The sequence below is a fragment of the Schistocerca cancellata genome, chromosome 6 (assembly GCF_023864275.1).
Source record: "Schistocerca cancellata isolate TAMUIC-IGC-003103 chromosome 6, iqSchCanc2.1, whole genome shotgun sequence".
Lineage (NCBI taxonomy): Eukaryota > Metazoa > Arthropoda > Insecta > Orthoptera > Acrididae > Schistocerca > Schistocerca cancellata.
The window spans coordinates 458312405-458333249 of record NC_064631.1 but is presented as its reverse complement, the minus strand read 5'-3'; the positions used below and the strand labels follow the sequence as shown (position 1 = coordinate 458333249).

Genomic DNA, 20845 nt, shown 5'->3' with positions numbered 1-20845 from the left:
GGTGATGCCCCATTTTACAAGAGATCCTCGGCCTTCGGGAGCGCGCCTCGTTACAGCAGTTCATCATTCACTGCACTGTATATGAAAGCGTATTTCAAAACCTTTTGGAAGAGGATGAGTCGCTAATTTGACACCATAGCAGCAACTATAAACTACTGAAAAAATAGTTATTGTAACAGATTTGACCATCAAACGTACAAACTGTCCAGTTTTTTTGCTGGTGATGTCACCCCCAGGTGCACGGCATACAATGATGTCCACTGTTCGCTTCTGATCAACTGCCGCCACCCGCAGCTCATGCTGTAGTCAGTGGGAAGCGTTGCTGCCTCTACATCACGGGGTCCCGAGTTCGATTCTCCGTCAGGCTGGGCTCTGAGCACTATGCGACTTAACTTCTGAGGTCATCAGTCGCCTAGAACTTAGAACTAACTAAACCTAACTAACCTAAGGGCATCACACACATCCATACCCGAGGCAGGATTCGAACCTGCGACGGTAGTGGTCGCTCGGTTCCAGACTGTAGCGCCTAGAACCGCACGGCCACTCCGGCCGGCGATTCTCCGTCAGATCGGGGACTGGGTGTTATTGTCATCATTTCATCACCATCAACGATGCGCAAGTCACCGAAGTGCCGTCAAATAAGAATACTTGCACAAGGCAGCCGAAAACCCCCGGAGTGGATCTCCGGCCAATAATGGCGTACAATCATTCCGTTTCAACTGTCGCCATCGTTGACCAAAGTCTCAGTTAAGTAGTCGCGCCGCTAAGTTCGTCACAAAACAAGCTTTCGTATTACAGTGTCTCCCCTAGTTCTCAAAATAAAATGGCTTTGGAATCAACAGGGAATCGAGTATAGAGTTCTGATGAAATCCCACGTGTGCTAGTAACAAGTGTCCTACAATAAATTTACTCTTTTGGCAGTGGTGGACTCTGAGAATGGCGGTAATGTGCCGCCGAAACTAGTTGTGTGATGGAATAAGGACATTCTCAAAGATACTGCTGCGGTGGTACTCTTTCTCCTAAGAAAATATTTTGTTGCCGCCCTCCAACAGAGCGAGGAACATTATGATAGAATGAGAAATCAAGAGCTAGCACGGAAAGTTTTAGGTGTTCGTATTTCCGAAGTGTTGGTGGAGAGTGGAACGGTAGACAAATAGTCTGATTGTGGTTCGATGAATACTTTCGCCCACGCATTGCATACTAAGAAATGTGGAATTCACAACTAAATAGTTATTTCTGTAAGAAATAAGACACTTTACAACGATTTTCTGTCACCACGGACACGCAAGTGTGCAGTGGGGCTGCTGACTGCAAGACGGATGCGAACTACTTTTTATCGGTCTGTGGTGCACACGCACGTTTAACGTAGGCAGTGCCTTCAGAGTTTCGGTGATGTGAATACCAGCCACAGAACGAGGTGGTAGTGGCGGCGCTGGTGGTGAAATGTGGAGGCGGAAGACGGCAGAGTTGTGGCGGTACCGTCGCACGAGCGTTCCGCAGGATAAGGGGGGAACAATACGACGAGGCAGCGTGGAACGGAACAAGGCAACACAAGCCCGCGGCAGGGGTCTCGTGTGTCGCGACATCTCGAGGCGTACCGGGACCTGGCTGGCACAGAGATATATGCAGCCGCACGCGCGTCCTGGTAGCGGGAGCACATCGGAGATCCCTGCGATACGCCGTGTAGTATTCTCGTGTGCCGGCCGCCGGTAGAATGCGCCACGCGATGGCTGTAGTAGCTGCGCGGAACTGGCGACCTTGTACGGTGGCTGCATTCGCCACCAGCAACTCGGCTGTTCTTGCGTCCGTCCGAAGAATAGACCAACTGGCACTGAAGATATGGTACAGGTGTTCACGTCTCTTCTGCGCCTAATGTACACGTACTCCGAATCCCATGCTAAATCCCATGCTGTGTTTTAAGGGAAGGTGTCGTTGAGAAACTGTAGGAAGGAACGAGATAGCTTAGACAAAACTTCTAGATGGTCTTATATATGACAGCTTGCTCTAAATGTAGAAAAATGTACAAGACCATAACTTTCGAAAATAGAAGCAGTCGTGTACTGTTTCATACAGTCAAGTCGATTAAAAATGGTTCAAATGGCTCTGAGCACTATGGGACTTAACATCTGAGGTCATCAGTTCCCTAGAACTTAGAACTACTTAAACCTAACTAAGTTAAGGACATCACACACATCCATACCCGAGGCAGGATTCGAACCTGCGACCGTAGCGGTCGTGCGGTTCCAGACTGAAGCGCCTAGAACCTCTCGGCCACATCGGCCGGCAAAGTCGATTAATTTCTAGGTATACGAATACAGTATATGCAAACTGAAGCAACGAATAAAAATTTGTACCAAGACTGGAATTCGAACCCGGGTCTCAAGCTCATTAAGCAGATGTGCTAACCACTACACACGCTACCGTTCCGCTGTCGCTTTGCACGACTGCAACCACTTCCCTACCACACCTCCATCCTGTGTCCAAATTCCCCTTCACGCGTCAGCCGAAGTGGTATTCCCTCTAAACGTGAAGAGCATAGCAAGTGCAAAGTTGAAAAGCAGTGATGATGATGATGAAGTCCCATACTCCGTGACGGAGCGTAGGGGAACGATGCCGTACTAGGCGAGGTCCTAGCGGAGGTGGTTTGCCATTGCCTTCCTCCGGCCGTAATGGGGATGGATGATGATGAAGACGACACAACAACACCCAGTCATATCGATGCAGGAAAAATCCCTGACCCTGCCGCGAATCGAACCCGGGACCCCGTGCTCGGGAAGCGAGAACGCTACTGCGAGACCACGAGCAGTATAAATGGAATGAGCACGAACGGTCGATAGTAGCGAAGACGAATGGTGAACATCAGTTTATCGGAAGAATATTAGGAAAGTGTGGGTCATCAGCAAATAAATCGCGTATAGTACGATCCATTCTTGAGTACTGCTCAAGTGTTAGGGATGGCCACCATGTCGGATTGCAACATCGCATCAGTTGAGACGCGGGCTAGTAGATTTGTTACCGGTAGGTTCAATCAGCATGCCAGTATTACGGAGATGTTCCGTGAACTCAAGTGGGAATTCCTGGAGGGACGACAACCAACTTTTCGAGGAGTACTTCTGAGAAAATTTAGAGCTGACTGCAGAACCATTCTATTACCACCAACGGTCATTTCGCCTGTGGATCACGAAGATAAGAAACATTCAGGCTCGTACAGTGGCATATAGACAGTCGTTTTACTCTCGTTCACCTGTGAGCAGATCAGGAAAGAAGATTCCTAGTTTAGGTGCTAGGTACTCTGCGCCACGCACCATACGGTGGCTTTCTACGTATGTACATTTAGACGCACAGCCAACTGACACAGTTGTATTTAATCTCTGAAGAAAATTTCTCACTGCCATATCTGAATATTCAAACAAATTCTAAATACGTTGATGAGTAATTTCTCAGAGGACAGGAAGTACTCTGGAACGAATGGATGTATTGTAATTCATCATTACGAAAGTAAGGTGCCAGATCGTCATTTATTCGAAGAATCAACATGTAACACTAAGTTCCTTCAAAGCTTGTTCTACAACAATGTAAAACACAGCATTGTAAATAAAGAACAGTAATACGCCGTTATTTATTGGAAACGCTTGCTACACAAAGTAGGTTGCAGCTTACTCAAAGGAATAATCCTGACACCTCACCTAATTAAAAAAAAATTGAAAACTCTAGGGCTCTATGGCTCGACTGGAATATTATCAGAGTTATTCGCTCGGCATACTTCACAATTACTTCTCCAACATTAGTACCTAAATTTACCTACGGAACATTAAACAGAAAATATCGCCATCCCTCTTTCAAAAATTCCCGTGGATATTCTTGGGATATCCGTTTCTCCATTTATGACTTGCGACAGCAAACTGCAACGGTTAGTAGAACGGGATCAGCCTTTGAACCTATGGGCTCTGAGTATATGTCCTGGTTAAGGCTCTCCATCGTCTCGTTCACAACCTATAGCGATCTCAGAATTGGAAGAAAGAATGAAGATCAGTGCTGTACGTCCCCAAGGTTCAGTAAATCTACTTGTGTTTTCTGCGAATAACTGACGTGCGTGGCAGTTGGGTACAATTTACTAAAAGTTTCTTTTCGTCCGTTTCAAGGATGGAGCGTGGGAAGAATAAACTACACGTCGCACAGCGATTTACGTAAAAAATATTAACAGTTTCTGAGCCGAAAAATTGTTGTCGAAGTTTCCCGCAAAGGTTCTCGCAAGATGAAACTTTAACAATACTGTAATATCGGCCGCCTAACTGTTTGGGAAGCAATGTCATTTACAAGGAAACTTGAGAAAGATGCGGAAGGAAATTAGTCGCGTGGTTTCCAGAGGAACCACCGCGGCACATATCATAATGAATTTACGATAATTGCGGAACAATTTAAATTAAATGACTGGTCCGCAAATCCAAACCAGTCCCTCCCGAATTAAGTCTCAAGCGCTTTTAACCAGCACGCCGTTCCTAGCGGTCATTAAACGACTACCACACACCAGATATCTAGGAAACATGCTACATCATTACACGGTGCGAAACTAGGAAACGCAATCACGAGGAGATTACTGGATTATCTGCGTACAAGATGCTGATCGCGAAACAGGAATATTATGTTTCAACGTTATAGTTCCCGCTATGGCTGAGTGATACAGTTCATGGTGAAGATATAACATAGGCTCCAGCGTAGGTCTGTGACTCTCACAAGTACCTTCGGCCAACTTATACGAGTTCTTGTGGGCTACACTAGACTTTCTCCAGTAGTGCGAAACACGCGTGATAACTTGACATACTGTTGCGAATTAGAGAATATTCGTGAGGCACATTCACAAAGCAGAATTTACAGTTGTAGGAATGGCTCATAATACGCTGGAAAGACAAATGAATTATAGACATTAGATGCCACTAGGCACTGATTTATATCAGTGGGGCAAGTTGAAAATTTGTGCTTGACCTGGATTCGATCTCCAGTCTCTTGCTTGCTAGGCAGATGCGCTGACCACAACGCCATCTGGACACAGCGGCCAGCACAACCACACGGACTACCCTAGCACGCCTCCCGTCGTACCCAAATTCTCAACTTATTACACACGCTACTGATGTAGTGCCCCTTCTCATTTGCCTCATTACACGCGGGATCTTGCCGATTTCCGTTACGATTTCGAGCTTTGTCGTTGGTCGTCATTGCCTTTATTATATGCGTGGTGTCTCCGCTATGGTGACTTGCGCGGAAATAGGATCGTTTCGTGTAAAGAGTGTGTGTGTGTGTGTGTGTGTGTGTGTGTGTGTGTGTGTGTGTGAGAGAGAGAGAGAGAGAGAGAGAGAGAGAGAAGGATGTTTTCTGGTAGTGTTGCCTGCTTTGCTTCTTTGATGGACAGTGCAGTCCCGCAAATACAGTAACAGAAAAATAACATCTGGCACGGCGGGCAGGCGCGAGCTTTCACATCCTTCCTTGAAGAAAGCCGCCATTCGGAAGGAAACAGGACAGGGGCGGGCCCACCATCCGTCAAACGCGCCAGACCCTCGCCGCTATTGTCTGGCCAGCGCAGCACCTAACTGTACCGCTTACTTCTGCCTCTAAAGCAAGGAGTGGCAGGGAGCTTAGTCGGGTCAGGCATTGTCAACCCCTAAGGCCCTTTTGGCTATTCAATGGACGGCTGAGGGCTCTCATGTCGAACTCGAGGCCGTCGGGGGATTTCCACAGCACCAGTGAGGGCATCGCTTTTCTTCGAAATTCGCTTGTTGCCACTTCTTACCCGTATTCCTTTTGAACGTCAACGTCTCACTGCGCCGCCCTCTATGGTATTCGAGTACGAAGCTGCCCTCTCTCTGACTGTGTTGCAAAGGAAATATTGGTTTGAAACTGAAGTCGCTTAGACTGACTGGGTAAATCTGTTGGTATACGGGGTGTGCGAAGTCTTGGGTCTGGGAGGATAGTAGGCTTCAGGCAGAATTTTGGATGGATTTAATCTGCGAACGGGTAGGATTACGAATTTTCGGGCGACTCAGAAGTAATAGTAGTAATAGTAGTAGTAGTAGTAGTATTTTAATCATAAGCCGATTATGCATAAACACCATTTTGTTGCTTTCTGTTAAAACCGATTGCTTATACTTAAAGAGAAATAATATACATGGAAGAAAATTTGTGTAATGGTTTAAATGCCCTGATATCGTCGTTAAAACTGACTTCGAGAAAGAAAATTAAGTAACACACTTTCACAGCATAGCTCTTTTCTTTCTAGCATTTGGATTGGGTTGATTTGGTGGAAGAGACCAAACAGCGAGGTCATCGATCTCGTCAGATTAGGGAAGCATGGGGAACGAAGTCGGCCGTGCCCTATCGAAGGAACCATCCCGGCATTTGCCTGAAGCGATTTAAGGAATTCACGGAAAACCTGAATCAGGATGGTCGGACGCGAGATCAAATCGTCGTTCTCCCGAATGTGAGTCCAGAGTGCTTCTAGCATGATGATGATGATGTTTGGTTTGTGGGGCGCTCAACTGCCTGGTTATCAGCGCCCGTACAATTACCCAATCTTTGCTCAGTCCAATATCGCCACTTTCCTGGATGATGATGAAATGGTGAGGACAACACAAACACCCAGTCATCTCGAGGCAGGTGAAAATCCCTGACCCCGCCGGGAATCGAACCCGGGACCCCGTGCTCGGGAAGCGAGAACGCTACCGCGAGACCACGAGCGGCGGACTGCTTCTAGCAGTGTTTTAATAGAAAACCTATAGAGCGTAGTTTAAAAACATATACAGCCTATGCCCGTCTGAGCGTTTTTTAGAGTACTGTGCAAAATTTGAAGTAAATCGACCAAGAACTTTTGTCTATGGCCATCAAAATTTTGTTAAGTGTGTAGTGTCTGTGCGGAAAATTGAAGTCAATAGGCAAAGAACTTTGCGAAATTTTTGCTGACAATGTTTCTTCCTTATATCTTAAATTTACGTCATTTTTATCCTTGTTCAATTTCTGCTCTCTATTCTTGAGCCAACGAACGCGATCTCGGGAAGCATAAAAGCGATTGCAGAGGTTGAGAAATTTAGCACAGATACCTGCTTTAATTGCGAGTAAGTGAGGAGGGATGCACCAGTTATATCGGACATATACGATGCCATTCATCTAAGTGAGCTGTTCCAGTAATAAAAAAAAAAAAAAAAAAAAAAAAAAAAGCGAGGAAAAAATTAAAACTTGGTAAACGAAGAGTAGACTTCTTAGACCTCAGAAACGCTGTCTAAATAGGTAAATAATGTGACTATCTCTGCTAGAAGTACCATCGTATCGACTCTTCGCCTATTCACCAACTATACGGCAGAAAGAAAAAGAGAAAGAGCGAGAGAGAAACCAGATATCCCACGTAAGCTGTAGCAGTGTAGCTAAGCAGCGGACTTTTACTACGGCATCGTCAAATTTCAATATACGTCAACGTCTCTGACGATTATTCTAAACAACCACAATTTTAGTCATGCCTTCTTCGCACTGTTGCAAAATGAAAATGAACAAAAATAGTTTCAATGTAGTTCCCCGGAACTTGTGCACAAAAAGTTGTCCGCAATTTGAAGGTCGGCTTCAGACAAAACAGACCACCTTCTGCATCCTTGCCTTCCATTGAATCACCCGATCAATTACTGAGGGACTTACAGTTCAATGTTGAAACTGAACAATAACTTGGTTTTTCCACAGCGCACCGTCAGGGTTTGCGAGTAATGGTCCGTAGAAAACGACAGCAATAACACGTATATGACTGATAATCACTTGCGCACTGGAACGTATTAAAAGTAAATGTACGCATATCACAATAGAACTGGATGAGAGGTCTCTCCAAAATTACCCTAACCTCTTCAAAAAAACACCTGACAAGGTGTGTTTTGGCACCATGCTGTCATCTTCAGGAGTGCCGAACAAAAGAAAAAACTCCCTGCTTTCGAGAAGTATGTATCTCTCAGCACTTTTTCCAATATTCGCGCAATGTAACTTTACACACTGTGTGAGGTAAGCTGGACACGTACAAGTATGTAGTTCCCTCATATTCGCTTCAAGCAGCTCCTGTGCGACGTGTCAGTGTGGTAGTAACATGACGCTACGTATTCACAGAAATGTGATGATGATGGTTTTTTCCCTTAAATAATTCGTATGCTGCAGCTGAAACGCGCCCTTCCGCAATTTCGTGTAATAAATGTGGCTACAGCACATACCTGGAAAAGAATACGCCAGGAACTAAGAGTGGTGCGAACACTCCGGTTTGGGATCGGGACGGTCATAAATCATTTCGTCACAAGCAATACCGAAGAAAACGCAGCATCATTTAATCCAGAAATCAACCACATCGAAGGGGAGTAAACTGTGCCACTTTATAAATTTGCCCGTGGACGGAATTTGTTGATGCTTTCGTTGATATTGCGAGGTTTATAAAGTAACACTTCTCAGCTGCAACTACGTTTTTCTTCCGGTTATTAATTGGCACCAAACGTTTCTGCAGCATGCTGTCATCATCAGGTGTATAGAATGATTCGCGATGACTAACTTGACACACTGCGCGGGAGATGCTGGAAGTGGAGGAGTAAGCAGAATCATTTGCGGTCGGTCATCAGCATTTCCTGTACAGTCTGTCAAGTCATAGTGAGCGTATAGCGCTGATTCCCGTGAAGTGTGAATATTTCATGGACCTGACGATGGGAGCACGATGCTGCAACGCGCGGCCCCGGTAAATATTGAAGATTGGACGTGACTCCGGCTGACGAGGTGGTGAATTACCTGACCCATTTATAAAATAAGTCGTGAAGTTTCGTATATCAATGTTGCTCGTGGCTCGACACCAAACGGGATGCGAGAAGTGAGAAGCGTTGGACGGTACAGCTGCGCTGTGTGGTGACAGATGGGCGAACAAACGAACAGGCGCGACAATGCGAGCTGCGAGCGCTCAGCTGGCCGTGGCTGTGGCTGTGTGTGTGTGTGTGTGTGTGTGTGTGTGTGTGTGTGTGTGTGTGTGTGTGTGTGTGCCAGCTGAGCTGCACTTTCTTTTTTATGCCGGCCGCGCAGACAGCCGGGCGCCGCAGTCGATTCGCCAAGGGTTTTCGCAACAGAGGCAGCGGCGGCGGCGGTGCCAGTCACGCTGCTACGGTAACGGTGAAGCCGCAGATGCGACGCGATGACGAGCGCGACGATGCCGAGAAGTGGCGGGTGAATGAGCTACCGGGGAAAACCGACGGGGCCCACAGGGGGTACTGCACGCTTCTCCCAAGGACGAACTCGGCGCTCCGGTACGCGTGTGAGAACTCGTGCACCGCTAACTTACGTAATCTTCAGAACCATCCAAGGTTCCTGCTCGACTTCTGTCTAGATCACTTACTTTATTTATTCACATTATTTCATGACATGTTTCAGCTAGACATTATCAGACACTGTTTTTTTAAACAAAAGAATAACAAGTGTTGCACCGACGGTTAGCAATTGTAAAAACTCACCCACCAAACCTAGAACTTGCGCCGAAGCGAGACATCTGCTAACTCGATTCGAATCAAAAGCGCTCGCAGAGAAGCGATTCTTAATCACGAGCACATAAAATGAACAGTGCGAAACTGTTATGTTGGGCGTGCCTGAAAATAAAGAGTATGTTGCCCACACTCGTAATATCTACTTTTTCATGTTAGTTAATGAACGTAACAAGACAAGAATGCAAGGAAGGTTAATGTTAACGTCTTGTCAACGACGAGATCATTTGAGATGAACCACAACCTGGGACTAGAGGAAGAACTATCTTGGCATCTGCGTTAAGCAATTTACGGAAGCTACAGAAAACCTGAACCCGCGCCGGCCGATGCGACCGAGCGGTTCTAGCCGCTTCAGTCCGGAACCCCGCTGCTGCTACGGTCGCAGGTTCGAATACTGCTGCCTCGGGCATGGATGTGTGTGATGTCGTTAGGTTGGTTAGGTTTAAGTAGTTCTAAGTCAAGGGGACGTCAGATGTTATGTCCCGTAGCCATTTGAATCTAACTACGACTGGATGTTATGTACTCGCAGTTTACGCCGACCTGCAGAGGAAAAAACTATCATTATAATAAAATAGGGGAAATCAGAGCTCGCACGCAAATATACTTGCGTCCGTTTTTCTCCGCGCTGATTAGCGGAATAGCCATGTAGATGGTAGGCTGCGTATGATGGTAGGCTGCGTATACGGAGAAACATCAGCTATATAATCCAATAACTACAATGAAAACGCTTGCCGAACAAGGACTCGAAAGCGAATTTCCAGTGTTACGCGAGCGCTCGCCGTAACCACTTTGGCAATCTGCGCCCGACCCACAGCTAAACCCAAAATTCCATTTGTCGTCATTTAGGCGTCACAACCAGCACCCGTACACTTACTTTAATTCCCGTTCAGGGGGGGGGGGGGGGCGACATTTTAATAGCGAGACGCTGCCTAGTGTCGGCGCTTAAATACGATATTGCAGTACCTGTCTTGTTAAGGATTACGATGCGTTCCTTCGGAGATGCAAGATCATCGAACTTTTTAACAAAACACGCACTGCTATATCGTATATAAATTTGATTCGCCAGATAGAGATCTGCACCACTGTCCTACAGAATTCGACTCCAATGTTTCCCCAATGCGCTACCTAGCTGACAAAACAAGCAGTTTTCCGAGTATCGTAGAACGCCCGCAAACAACTGAACCATCTGGTGCAATGTGGGCAGGTTTTTCTTTTTTTTCTTTTTTTCCACTGAGGAGCTTACGTTCTATTGCAAAACTGTTCATGACTCTTTCACGGCAGCGTCGTTAACAAAGGTATGACGATGCGGGGTCCTTTACCTGCATTAGTATTTACAGTTAACATTGCACAAGTGGGGTGAAAAATGGTCGAAAGAAAAATTTAAAGAACTTCAACAAAGTCATAGTTCTGATACCGTAAGACGCACATTTGCGTTAGGCATCTGATATAGCATGAGCAAAATACAGTCTGTATTTCCGCAGAATCTACTTGGTATGGGCAGCTCATCATTAGTACATAAGTGAAACTACGTTCAGAATAAGCGAATTACTTATGGTGGGAACAAGACCGTTTGGAAACGACCTATTAGCGACAACAGTTCTGGAGGTTATAATTTCCCACTTAATTTTTTTACGAAAAAGAAATTGTAATTGCATCAAATACCAATCATTCCTAATTAATCCCCAAATATAGCCAATCAGATCGTTTCAATCCAGGCAATTACACTAACAAAGTGAGGTAGAATATGATGGAACATGGCACAATCTCAGAGACTGAACTCCAGAATGGCGGAAGGTCAGTAAGAAAATACCAATTGTGAAAACGATATTTAACGTAATCCGGTCTATTACGATTACGAAAAGATTCGGAAGTAGGAGGTCACACAACGTGGCGGCGATCTGGCCTACGATCATGAGACAGAACGATATTGCATGACCATTTTACGGGATTTTTTTACAAACGCAGCTGTTATGTTAGTTGAACACTGCGACTGAGATGAATAAAGGTTTCCAGAAATAACAGTCACAATGATGCTTCAATTTTTATTTGCGGTAATCGCTTGCAAATCGCCTAACGACTTAACATCTGATGATGAGTCCCTTGGTGATTCAAAACTAGTCATGGTAATCAAAAATTGAAGCTTCACTGACGGCGGGTGGTTGCAGTCAATTCTGGAAAGCGATGGAAAAGAAAATTTGAACAGGTCAAATACATAACCGTAAAGGCCAAATAGTACACTGCAAGTTGGTATATGGACGAAAATTTTATGAAGTACGGAAGACATAATGAGATGAGGATTCAATTTTTATTATTTGAAGAAAATTCATGAATGTCTAAATGGATGAAGACCAAGGAACCTCTACATTGTATTATGCCTTTAAATTGGCGTTCAAACCAAGTTCATAGATTAAGATGACCTGTCGATACGAGGAAATTCGGAGAATTACTTGCAATCTCTTTTATTATGTATTAATGCAAAAGAATGGTCTAATCATCCCATGGTTTTCGCATTCCAGTGCCCCCTAAACGCGTATCAAATTTCCAGTGCTGGACCTTGGTATGGCGGGCCACAATCATCGCAGCCTACAGCGTGCCCCTGCTACTTATGCAACCCACCGGCATGGAAACCTAACAACACATCCAGGCGACTCTATGACTCTCCTCTCCCCGTAACAGTGGACTCCACTACTGGAACACAACTTTACTCAATACACGCCAGTATCTATTACCACTGTTACGTTCTATGAATAATCACTCGGTTTTAAGTTTGTGGCTATCAACCCTCGTGCCCGACAATGGAGACTATTTCGATTAGCGCTGGTGATGATCTGGAGTTTCCATGTTTATTACTTAAATCTACCCGATCTCCTTTTTATCGCGGCCGAAAGTGCATTTCTGTGCTATTATCAATTCCTGGTTCCATCTACAGACGAGGCCAATTTTCGACGACGATGTGTGTGAAATTGTGCTGAACAATGTGTGTATCGAACAGAAAACATAAATTTTTGTTCCCGTAGTACTGGCAGTGGAGTTGGAAATACGGTACTATGCTGAGGCCAATCTCGGCAGCAATGAGCAAAGGTATAAGGGACCAGCGGTGTGATGTAGTCGACTGCATTGCAAAGATCACTGAGCTCTCTATTTAACGTATATAATGTGGTACATACCTTCAATTACGAATACGACTGCTTTTTACGGAACTCTTTTTATTGACCAGAAGGTTTCAAGCGAGTACAACCACTGAGCGATGACTGATAAGAGCAAGAACACCACTGACACGAGTTCGAATCCCGGTTACATCTACAAGTTCCCTTCGTCAAAGTGAGTTGTGACAATGTACATGCGAGGTAAATACATTCTTCTCTCGTTGTTTCATTTTCGACGGGGTAATAATTATGAACGATGCGTTGCACTCTCGGAAGTCGTCCCGATGTGCATGTCTTCCTAATTGGGACGCACACTTATCTAATTATAAGTCTCCCATAAGTCTCCCTAGACGTCGTCTTCGATAGTGATAGCACACACTGAAATCTTATTTTCTTCTTTGCACAGGGTCGGCACGCTTAAGAGAGACATTGGCGTGGTTAGTTCAAGGGGTGGCCGGATGTCATTCCTATCACCACCCCAAAATAATAATGATGATGAAAGGATGAGGACAACACAGACACCCGTTCCCCGGGCAGAGAGAATCCCCAACTCGGCCGGTAACTGAACCCGGGACCCCATGATCCACAGGCAGCACTAGACCAAGAGCTGCTGACATACGGAATGATATTCATTTCGCTTAGATCGTAATATATGGCCAGTGCGTCGCGTTCAGTGGTTAACGTCCGCGTAGTTTCAGGCACCAGATAAACTATTTGTTACAGATATACTTCAACATTTCTGATCACAACGATCCTTACGAATAAAATTAGGCCTAATTATAATAGCTCAAGAGTAATGAAATGACGAACGACGTTAGGTATGTTATTACACTGTTAAAAAAACTTTGTTGATATTTTAGGGAAGCCTGTATCCAACTTCGGAGAAAGTCTTTCACAATTTTTTTTTGAAATCTTTGACGGGGCGTCACACCTTAATAAAATGTAGTTGCGATGTCCTCGCTTTAGTAAGAGATCTGTCTAAGAAATATCTTCGACAAATCTTTACATGGTTGTTTTTCGTCCCGTCGACGGCGGAGTTGCTGCCCTAAAGCTGCAGTCCTAGCTTCACGACGTCACCGACAAAACGCTTCCCACTGGATATACTGTAGTTTACTGTTAGCACGAGCAGCTGTACAATTGTCTGTTCCAGTAACATACTTACAAACAACTAGTGAAAGGTAGTTTTTCGCATACAGCTACACCGTACATGCTGCTCTGCGTAAAGCGATCAAGATGGTCAAGAGAGACTAAATACACCACAGAACCTCGCCAATAATAATTGGGCACAGCACATAATACGAAATTAATAGCAAGAGTTTTTCCTGAAGCCGAGCTCACCAGATACTGAACACTTCGCGAAAGTTGGGATTAATATTCGTTGAGCACAATTTGTTTCGAGTAATCAAAGTAAGTAACTGACAAGTCCTGATTGTCGGACGCGAATTTGAACCACTTGCCTTCCGAATAATAGCCGGCCGGAGTGGTCGAGCGGTTCTAAGCGCTACAGTCTGGAACCGCGCGAGCGCTACGGTCGCAGGTTCGAATCTTGCCTCGGGCATGAATGTGTGTGATGTCCTTAGGTTAGTTAGGGTTAAGTAGTTGAAAGTTCTAGGGGACTGATGACCTCAGATGTAAGTCCCATAGTGCTCAGAGCCTTCCGAATAATAAGTCCAGTGTTTTCACCTATCAGCTACCTCGATCGCTGACACTGTTTTTGTGTGTGTGTGTAGACTGAAAAGCTGTTGGACGTGTCTTCTTTGAACCGTAATGTGCTTCACCCAAGTTCCTTTTCTTAAGGAGCCGATCAGCAGAAACGCTCCACAGTGAGATACGTCAGGAATTTTTCAATTTTTGCCTTGTGCATTTCATACCAAGACTCGCTTGGACAAGACTGTAGCGCGGCACAGGTACGGACCGCAAATGAGTCATTTTCAGTTGCCAAAGGTCGCGCGAAACCGGAAAAAAGTCGTTAACGCAGGCTGCTGCGGGGTACACTAAGCAGGTCACAGGTCCAATCGTTGGGAAGGCTGTAGAAGCAGATAACGTTCGCGACGTAACTGACGCTGTCACGTTCAGGGTGTGCGGGCTTTTCACTGCAGCACTTCAACGTTATCAACTACAGCAGCGAGCGGATAAGTTCTTCACGGGCGAAAACTTATTTGGCAGCACGCGCAGTACCTCCTAACATAACGTCAAAACGTTATTAGCGCACACACAAACTAACGGTAAGAGACAATGCAGTAACATACTCGACACACACTCGTCATGCAAGAAATAATTTTTAGAGTTTATGGTGTACGAGGTACGTACGGAGGACCCTATTTACATGTAATAATGTTACTCCATACTCGACCACTTTGGATCACCTAACGCTGTGTATAAATGAGAAAGGAAAGTACGTCAGTACCTGAAGGTATGAACTCAGTCTTCCAATCGCGTCGTGACTTAAATTTCGGCAACTTTTTACACAGTGCATTTTGATAGTTTCAACAGTGTGTTTTAGCAACTTAGTGGCCTTGATATCACCTACAGCTGCTACAAACGGTTTCGATTCGTTCTTCCGCGGCACGAGAGTTCTAGCGACAGCATACAGCACAACGTGAAGAAAAGTGATAAAACTGCAGACCTCGCTGGGCGTAAGACAAGTACCATGACTGTAACTGTAGATTGTTGCCCTCTCGTGATTGTTCCGTAAGCGTATCATTACACTTATATATAAATAGTTCACACAACGCTAAAATGTAAAATGTCTTAAACACCTAAGATTCGCAATTATCGCTTCAGAGAGAGGTTATATATCCACGTACGAGGAATGCAATCTGTTCAGCTTTACTTTCAATTCATCGCTGTTTTTCTGGCAGTCGGTACTAGACAGCTGAAATGTGACAATAGGATGTATTTTTTCGCTAACCGTCTAAAATAGTAAATGAATTACCAAATTATAAGATAACGCGTAGGTTACTGTATACGTAGTTCTTCGACAGAATAATTACGACTCCGCCAGCTAACTAAACCTGTATGGAAGACGAATATGACATCAGGCTTAGAATTAACTTTGAAATTGTTTGCCTTGGATTTGTGCTTTCGCTGTGAGAGGCAAACGCTTTTGCAGTCTTCTATAAACGCTTCTTATTCACTGTCGTCGGTTTCGACCGAACAACCATAACAACGTAATGGTGCTTGGGAAGCGCTTTATGAAACAATTCCGAACATATGCAGCGTCACTATTTTATATGAATTTCTTATCTACTTTTAGTTGAAGAATGACACGCAATGTCACCTACGAACAATTTAGTTATGACGCCTAATGGTTCCTAAAACGTCACGGAAATGATCTGATTTCACAATCAGCATAAGCGATACTACAACTTCACTCAGGAATCTGAGAACCTAAACTCCTACGGAGAACGCGACATTTAATGGTAGGCCAATACGCTAAAACGGCTGATTTCTACGCCATAGCAGGCCGGTGTGACCGAGCGGTACTAGGCGCTTCAGTCTGGAACCGCGCGACCGCTACGGTCACAGGTTCGAATCCTGCCTCGGGCATGGATGTGTGTGATGTCTTAGGTTAGTTAGATTTAAGTAGTTCTAAGTTTTACAGGGCTGATGACCTCAGAAGTTAAGTTCCATAGTGCTCACAGCCATTTGAACAATTTTTTCTGCGCCTTGAAGTTTAGGTCATTTACCAGTGAAGTACGCAGTGTGCTACAAGGATGTGGCTAAGAACAATCTATTCCTACATCACAAACGAGTGTTTATAAAATTTCTTTTACTCACTTAACTGAAAACGTCACGATACACCGACTGTGCATTGAACATTTTAGCAATGTGAACTATACCAAACGCGTCGAATTTCAGATTTGTCTGTAACACACCGACTCATCGAAACCGTATTTTCGCTGCACTCATATTTAATCAAGATTACCAACAATGCAACCTTATTGGCACGGATTGTAGCGCGAAAATGATCAAGAACGCGAGATGGGCGAATGGTAACGACGAAATTTAGAACGTAGTCGGCAACGATGTGACTTGCATCGTAATCTTGTGTACCGCTTTTCGTAACTTTCTTGATTCACGACAGAAACGTGTCTGAAGAAGTTAGCGGGCTGCAGCGTTACGTTTACTATCGATACTTTTCGGTGTGGTTCAAGAGAGCGAGTATTCTGCGCCTCTTACGACTCTCTACAAGACCGTACTTGTTTCTCACGAACCTACCGATCCTGAGGATGGACAGCGAAGAGGGCTCACGAAATAACGAGACAGTAAATGGAGAAATGCGCTCATGAGGTTTCAACCTAGCGCGAGTTCGCCGCTAAGGTTGACCGCCAGAGCTGCGCAAAGCCGCTGGACGAACGATACGCGGCCGTTCGCCAGTAGTTGGCCGCGTCCTCTGCCTCTTTAGGCGCCCTCGTCGGATTATATACGAGACGTGCAAGGTGAGGTCCGGCGCGACTTGGCGCCGAGTCTTTCGGCCTTCAGCGCGGCCCTTCCTCATCAGCGCTCTCTAAATTCGGCGCCCGCGGAGAACTTCACACACACACACACACACACACACACACACAGAGCCCGCTTCTGTAATCTTAACTCTGTCCACGCCTGGCGGATGTGTGCGCGCACTGGGACGCGGAAGTCTTAAGACCCTAAAGTCCTTGGCCGACGTCCGCCAAGGCCCGAGCGAACGCGCGCGCAACCACACAAGCGCGGGACTTTGGCGTGCACTTTCACTACAGCGCGCGAACCGACATTGAAGCAAACGCAGTGGATCAAAATATTACAGGACACATACGATTCTTGTGGCACGGTCGCCAGAGCCTAAAGTCTCAGAGTGTGCCTCTCTCCTCACTTTGCATCGCGGTCTTTTATAAAAGTTTTGGTGGTAAGTATTCCCAGTACATCGTCTTTATTTTATGAAACCATTCATAAGAAAAACTGACTTGCGTTTTTATACAGTATACATCGGGTAAACGCGAAAGTAACGTCATGTTCGCGCTAGTTATACGAACCAGAACTGCAAAATAAATTCGGATAATCAATGTTGGTAACAAGTCCCAAGTGAGTGTTCCACCTGTACATGTAAACACATGCCCGAAAAACGTGTGGGAGCGACACTACGAAACTTCTTCCGTCACCTCGTCTCTCGCGAACAAAGTTAGAACGCTAAACGTAAGAAAAACTTCCTCACCTGGTGTACGACATGCAAATTGGTCTGCGGCATCTGAGAAACAATTGCTCGCCTAATAACTGGCGAGTTATCAAGTAAACCTAACGCAGACGACGAAAGTATAACGTCTTCGTACGAACTAACGACGAAAAATCTACACTACGCTAAACCAGGAATTTGGATGATTAAATGTCACAAGAGATGATACATGTTTTCGCAGTCCTAAGCCATTTTGCAAGCATTTCTTGTTGTATACGACTACTACTAGGTATCTCACGAACCACTCATAATATCAAACGGGAAACGGATGAAAATTCGTCAGCAGACGAGTGATACACTAACCCGCCTTTGACAACATCAGTGAAAACAGTTCACGAAAGTATTATAGAAATCCAAAGTCCGCACTTTGAAACGAAGAAATTGTTCGCGACGTATCACATGAACGAAATGACGCTAAACATGAAAAAATTACAACTAGATGCACAAGAGATTTAATAATTTATAGGGTTTTGCACTGTTAAGCAAGACTTGTCAGCACGATGGAAATGTACAGTGCACACAATGTAACTTTTCAACACGGACTGAACGAGGTATTCAATCACTGTTCTACCTAGACCAGTTTAGAATGGTGAGGTCGGATTCCCTCCGTTGACATGTCCGAACCAACTATGATTGCCGAACTACAGATGTTTTTGGTGATAGAAGTATTTACAGAATCCTATTTCACTCAGTTCATGAGTCTGACAAAATACCAAGCTAAAATGAACAAAATATTTCTCTCGTTACTTCTTGAAATCTACGACGTCGGAGCTGTCAGGCGACTCACATTTGAACGTTACGTCGCGTCAGCGCTGCGTCAAGTTTTTCGCGCGCTGTCTTCGCGGTTCGGCGATGATTCAATGAGTCTGCAACGTCCACGGCAAAAAAGTACGAAGGCGGGGAGAAACTGGCTACATCAGGGACTACAGCAGCTTTCCGAACTTCCTGACAACTCTAGGACACAACAGTGACAGACAGTTCCTCGTTTCCCAACAAAGCACCAGAGAACTACTTTAGATTGTAAATAAGGTTCCACAAAGTTAACTAAGTACCACAGTACCTTCAGTGTGACTGCGTGTCGACGAGTTATTCAGCGTTCCTATTTGCTTTGGACGGGAACAACGAATTTTACGCCATAGCAGAGAAGTTGCGCGAAGAGCAAATGCTTTTACTGTATTCGTAACTAAATCCTACCTTACAGAAATTATGTTCCTTGTTGTCGACGCCAATTGGATCCATCAGACATGTAACCTACCGTCTCACCTCTCGAGTTTTGACAATTTAAACCACATTCGAAGTCAAAGTACTGTCGAATCGTAAAGATACATAGCGTGACGAACAACAGGCTAAACAGGGATTTTCTCCGAACGAATACATATTTACAAAAATTAATCCAATCACTTTTCTTCTTCGCGACGTAGTTTTTTAGTTTCCAATCAAGTCTACTACACGTAGATCGGTGCAATGCCAGTTCCCAAGAAAGAAAGCAAGAACTTAATAAGTGACGAAAATGGTGCCGAACACCGCGAAAATTAAATGCTTCAACTCAACAATGATCCATAATCTTTCAGAAGACTAACAGAGAGATTACAAGCACTAAACCGCCAAGACAAAAATCGCCTACGATTAGCGAACCTTCATTGTTGACCACTACTGTAATCGTCTTTGAAAATGTAAGTCTAAACGCACTAAACGCATTGTATTCTGTTGGCTCGTTACTGTTGTAAACACACCACTACGAACACTGCCGTTTCAAGAATCAATCACCTCCGCCTCAACAATACGCACCCGCAACAATCGAAAATCGGCTTTAGCAACTAAAATGACGGTGGACCCAGCGATACATTAAAATGTTAAACTTTTGGTGCCATTGACTTAACTCACCTGGGTGGCATCTGTGTACGGTGTGGAAGAGTCCTTGTTGACAAGCTGGGACCCGAACATAGGTAATCCACTCGACGTGGGACTGTTGGAGCGACTGGTATCGCTCTGCTGCTGGGGCACCATGGTGCTCGCAACAGGCAGCCGAAGTGGGCGCCTCTCAACACAAAACACTAGGGGCCAGAAAATGAGGCCTGCTCCTCGCCAGTTCCGAGGAGTCTGAATGATTTCCCCGATGATGGGTTACCTACGTGCTGGCAGTATTCAAACTCAAATTATTAAAAAAAAAAAACAACTCCGGAGCTCTCGACTTCACGCGACACTTGGACTATGGAGCAATCACGCTAGCGGGGTTCGCCCGTCAAACTCCTGGCCACACGCACTCATCTATACCACCTTCCAACCTCTCCGTAGTCAGTATGCACTGTGACTGGCGCTCCCGCCGCGTGCAATTGTTGATATCTGGCTTGTAGCTTCGAAGCAGCCCGTGACGTAGGCAGCGAGCGCCCACCAATGGGAGCGCGGGAGGTGGAGTCTATCTGGCGCCGCGACGACGCGAGGCAGTAAGAATAAAGCTCCACAATTCGCTTGGCTTGTGGATTCTCCAAGTTTAACCATTAATAGGAGCAAGATATATGCGTCCAACTAACACTGAATTTGATCATTTGTAACTCTTTTGGATTTAGTGTAACCTAACACTCCGGAATTGTCTTTTATATGAATCAAAAGAATTTCAAAACAAGCATTTCTGACGAAAAACGCATTACTTCGCTTTATAAAGATGACGAATATCTTAAAATAATCTTGCGCGATAAAAAAAATCCACTCTAAGATGGCGTTAGTCACATCAGTACAAGTTCAGCGCGCTGCGGAGAGATCCTCACTCGGCGACGGCCACAGCTGAACTGCGGCTTTATTCCACACGGCGGCGATACCCGTAGCGGCGCCGAGTCTCCGCTGCTCTCTAGCTAGGTGGCAGCACCATACAAGCGTTTGAAGTTCCACTAGGGGCTATGAGCGTGAAAGAGAAGAACTGCAGTACGGGGCGAGCCGCCAGCGAGTGAGGAGTGGCTGCGCTGGCTCGGGGG

The 20845-nt window shown here is 45.3% G+C and overlaps 1 protein-coding gene across 1 annotated transcript in view; it reads right to left on the bottom strand.

The window, feature by feature from the left end:
* Positions 1-20226, bottom strand: part of LOC126190756 (transcription factor SOX-12-like) — a 75324-nt gene extending 55098 nt beyond the window's left edge. The window contains exon 1 of the mRNA XM_049931271.1: positions 19761-20226. Within this exon, the coding sequence (XP_049787228.1) occupies positions 19761-19883 (123 nt within the window). The 5' untranslated portion in view covers positions 19884-20226. The remainder of the gene's footprint in view (positions 1-19760) is intronic.
* Between the last annotated feature and the right edge of the window lie 619 nt (positions 20227-20845).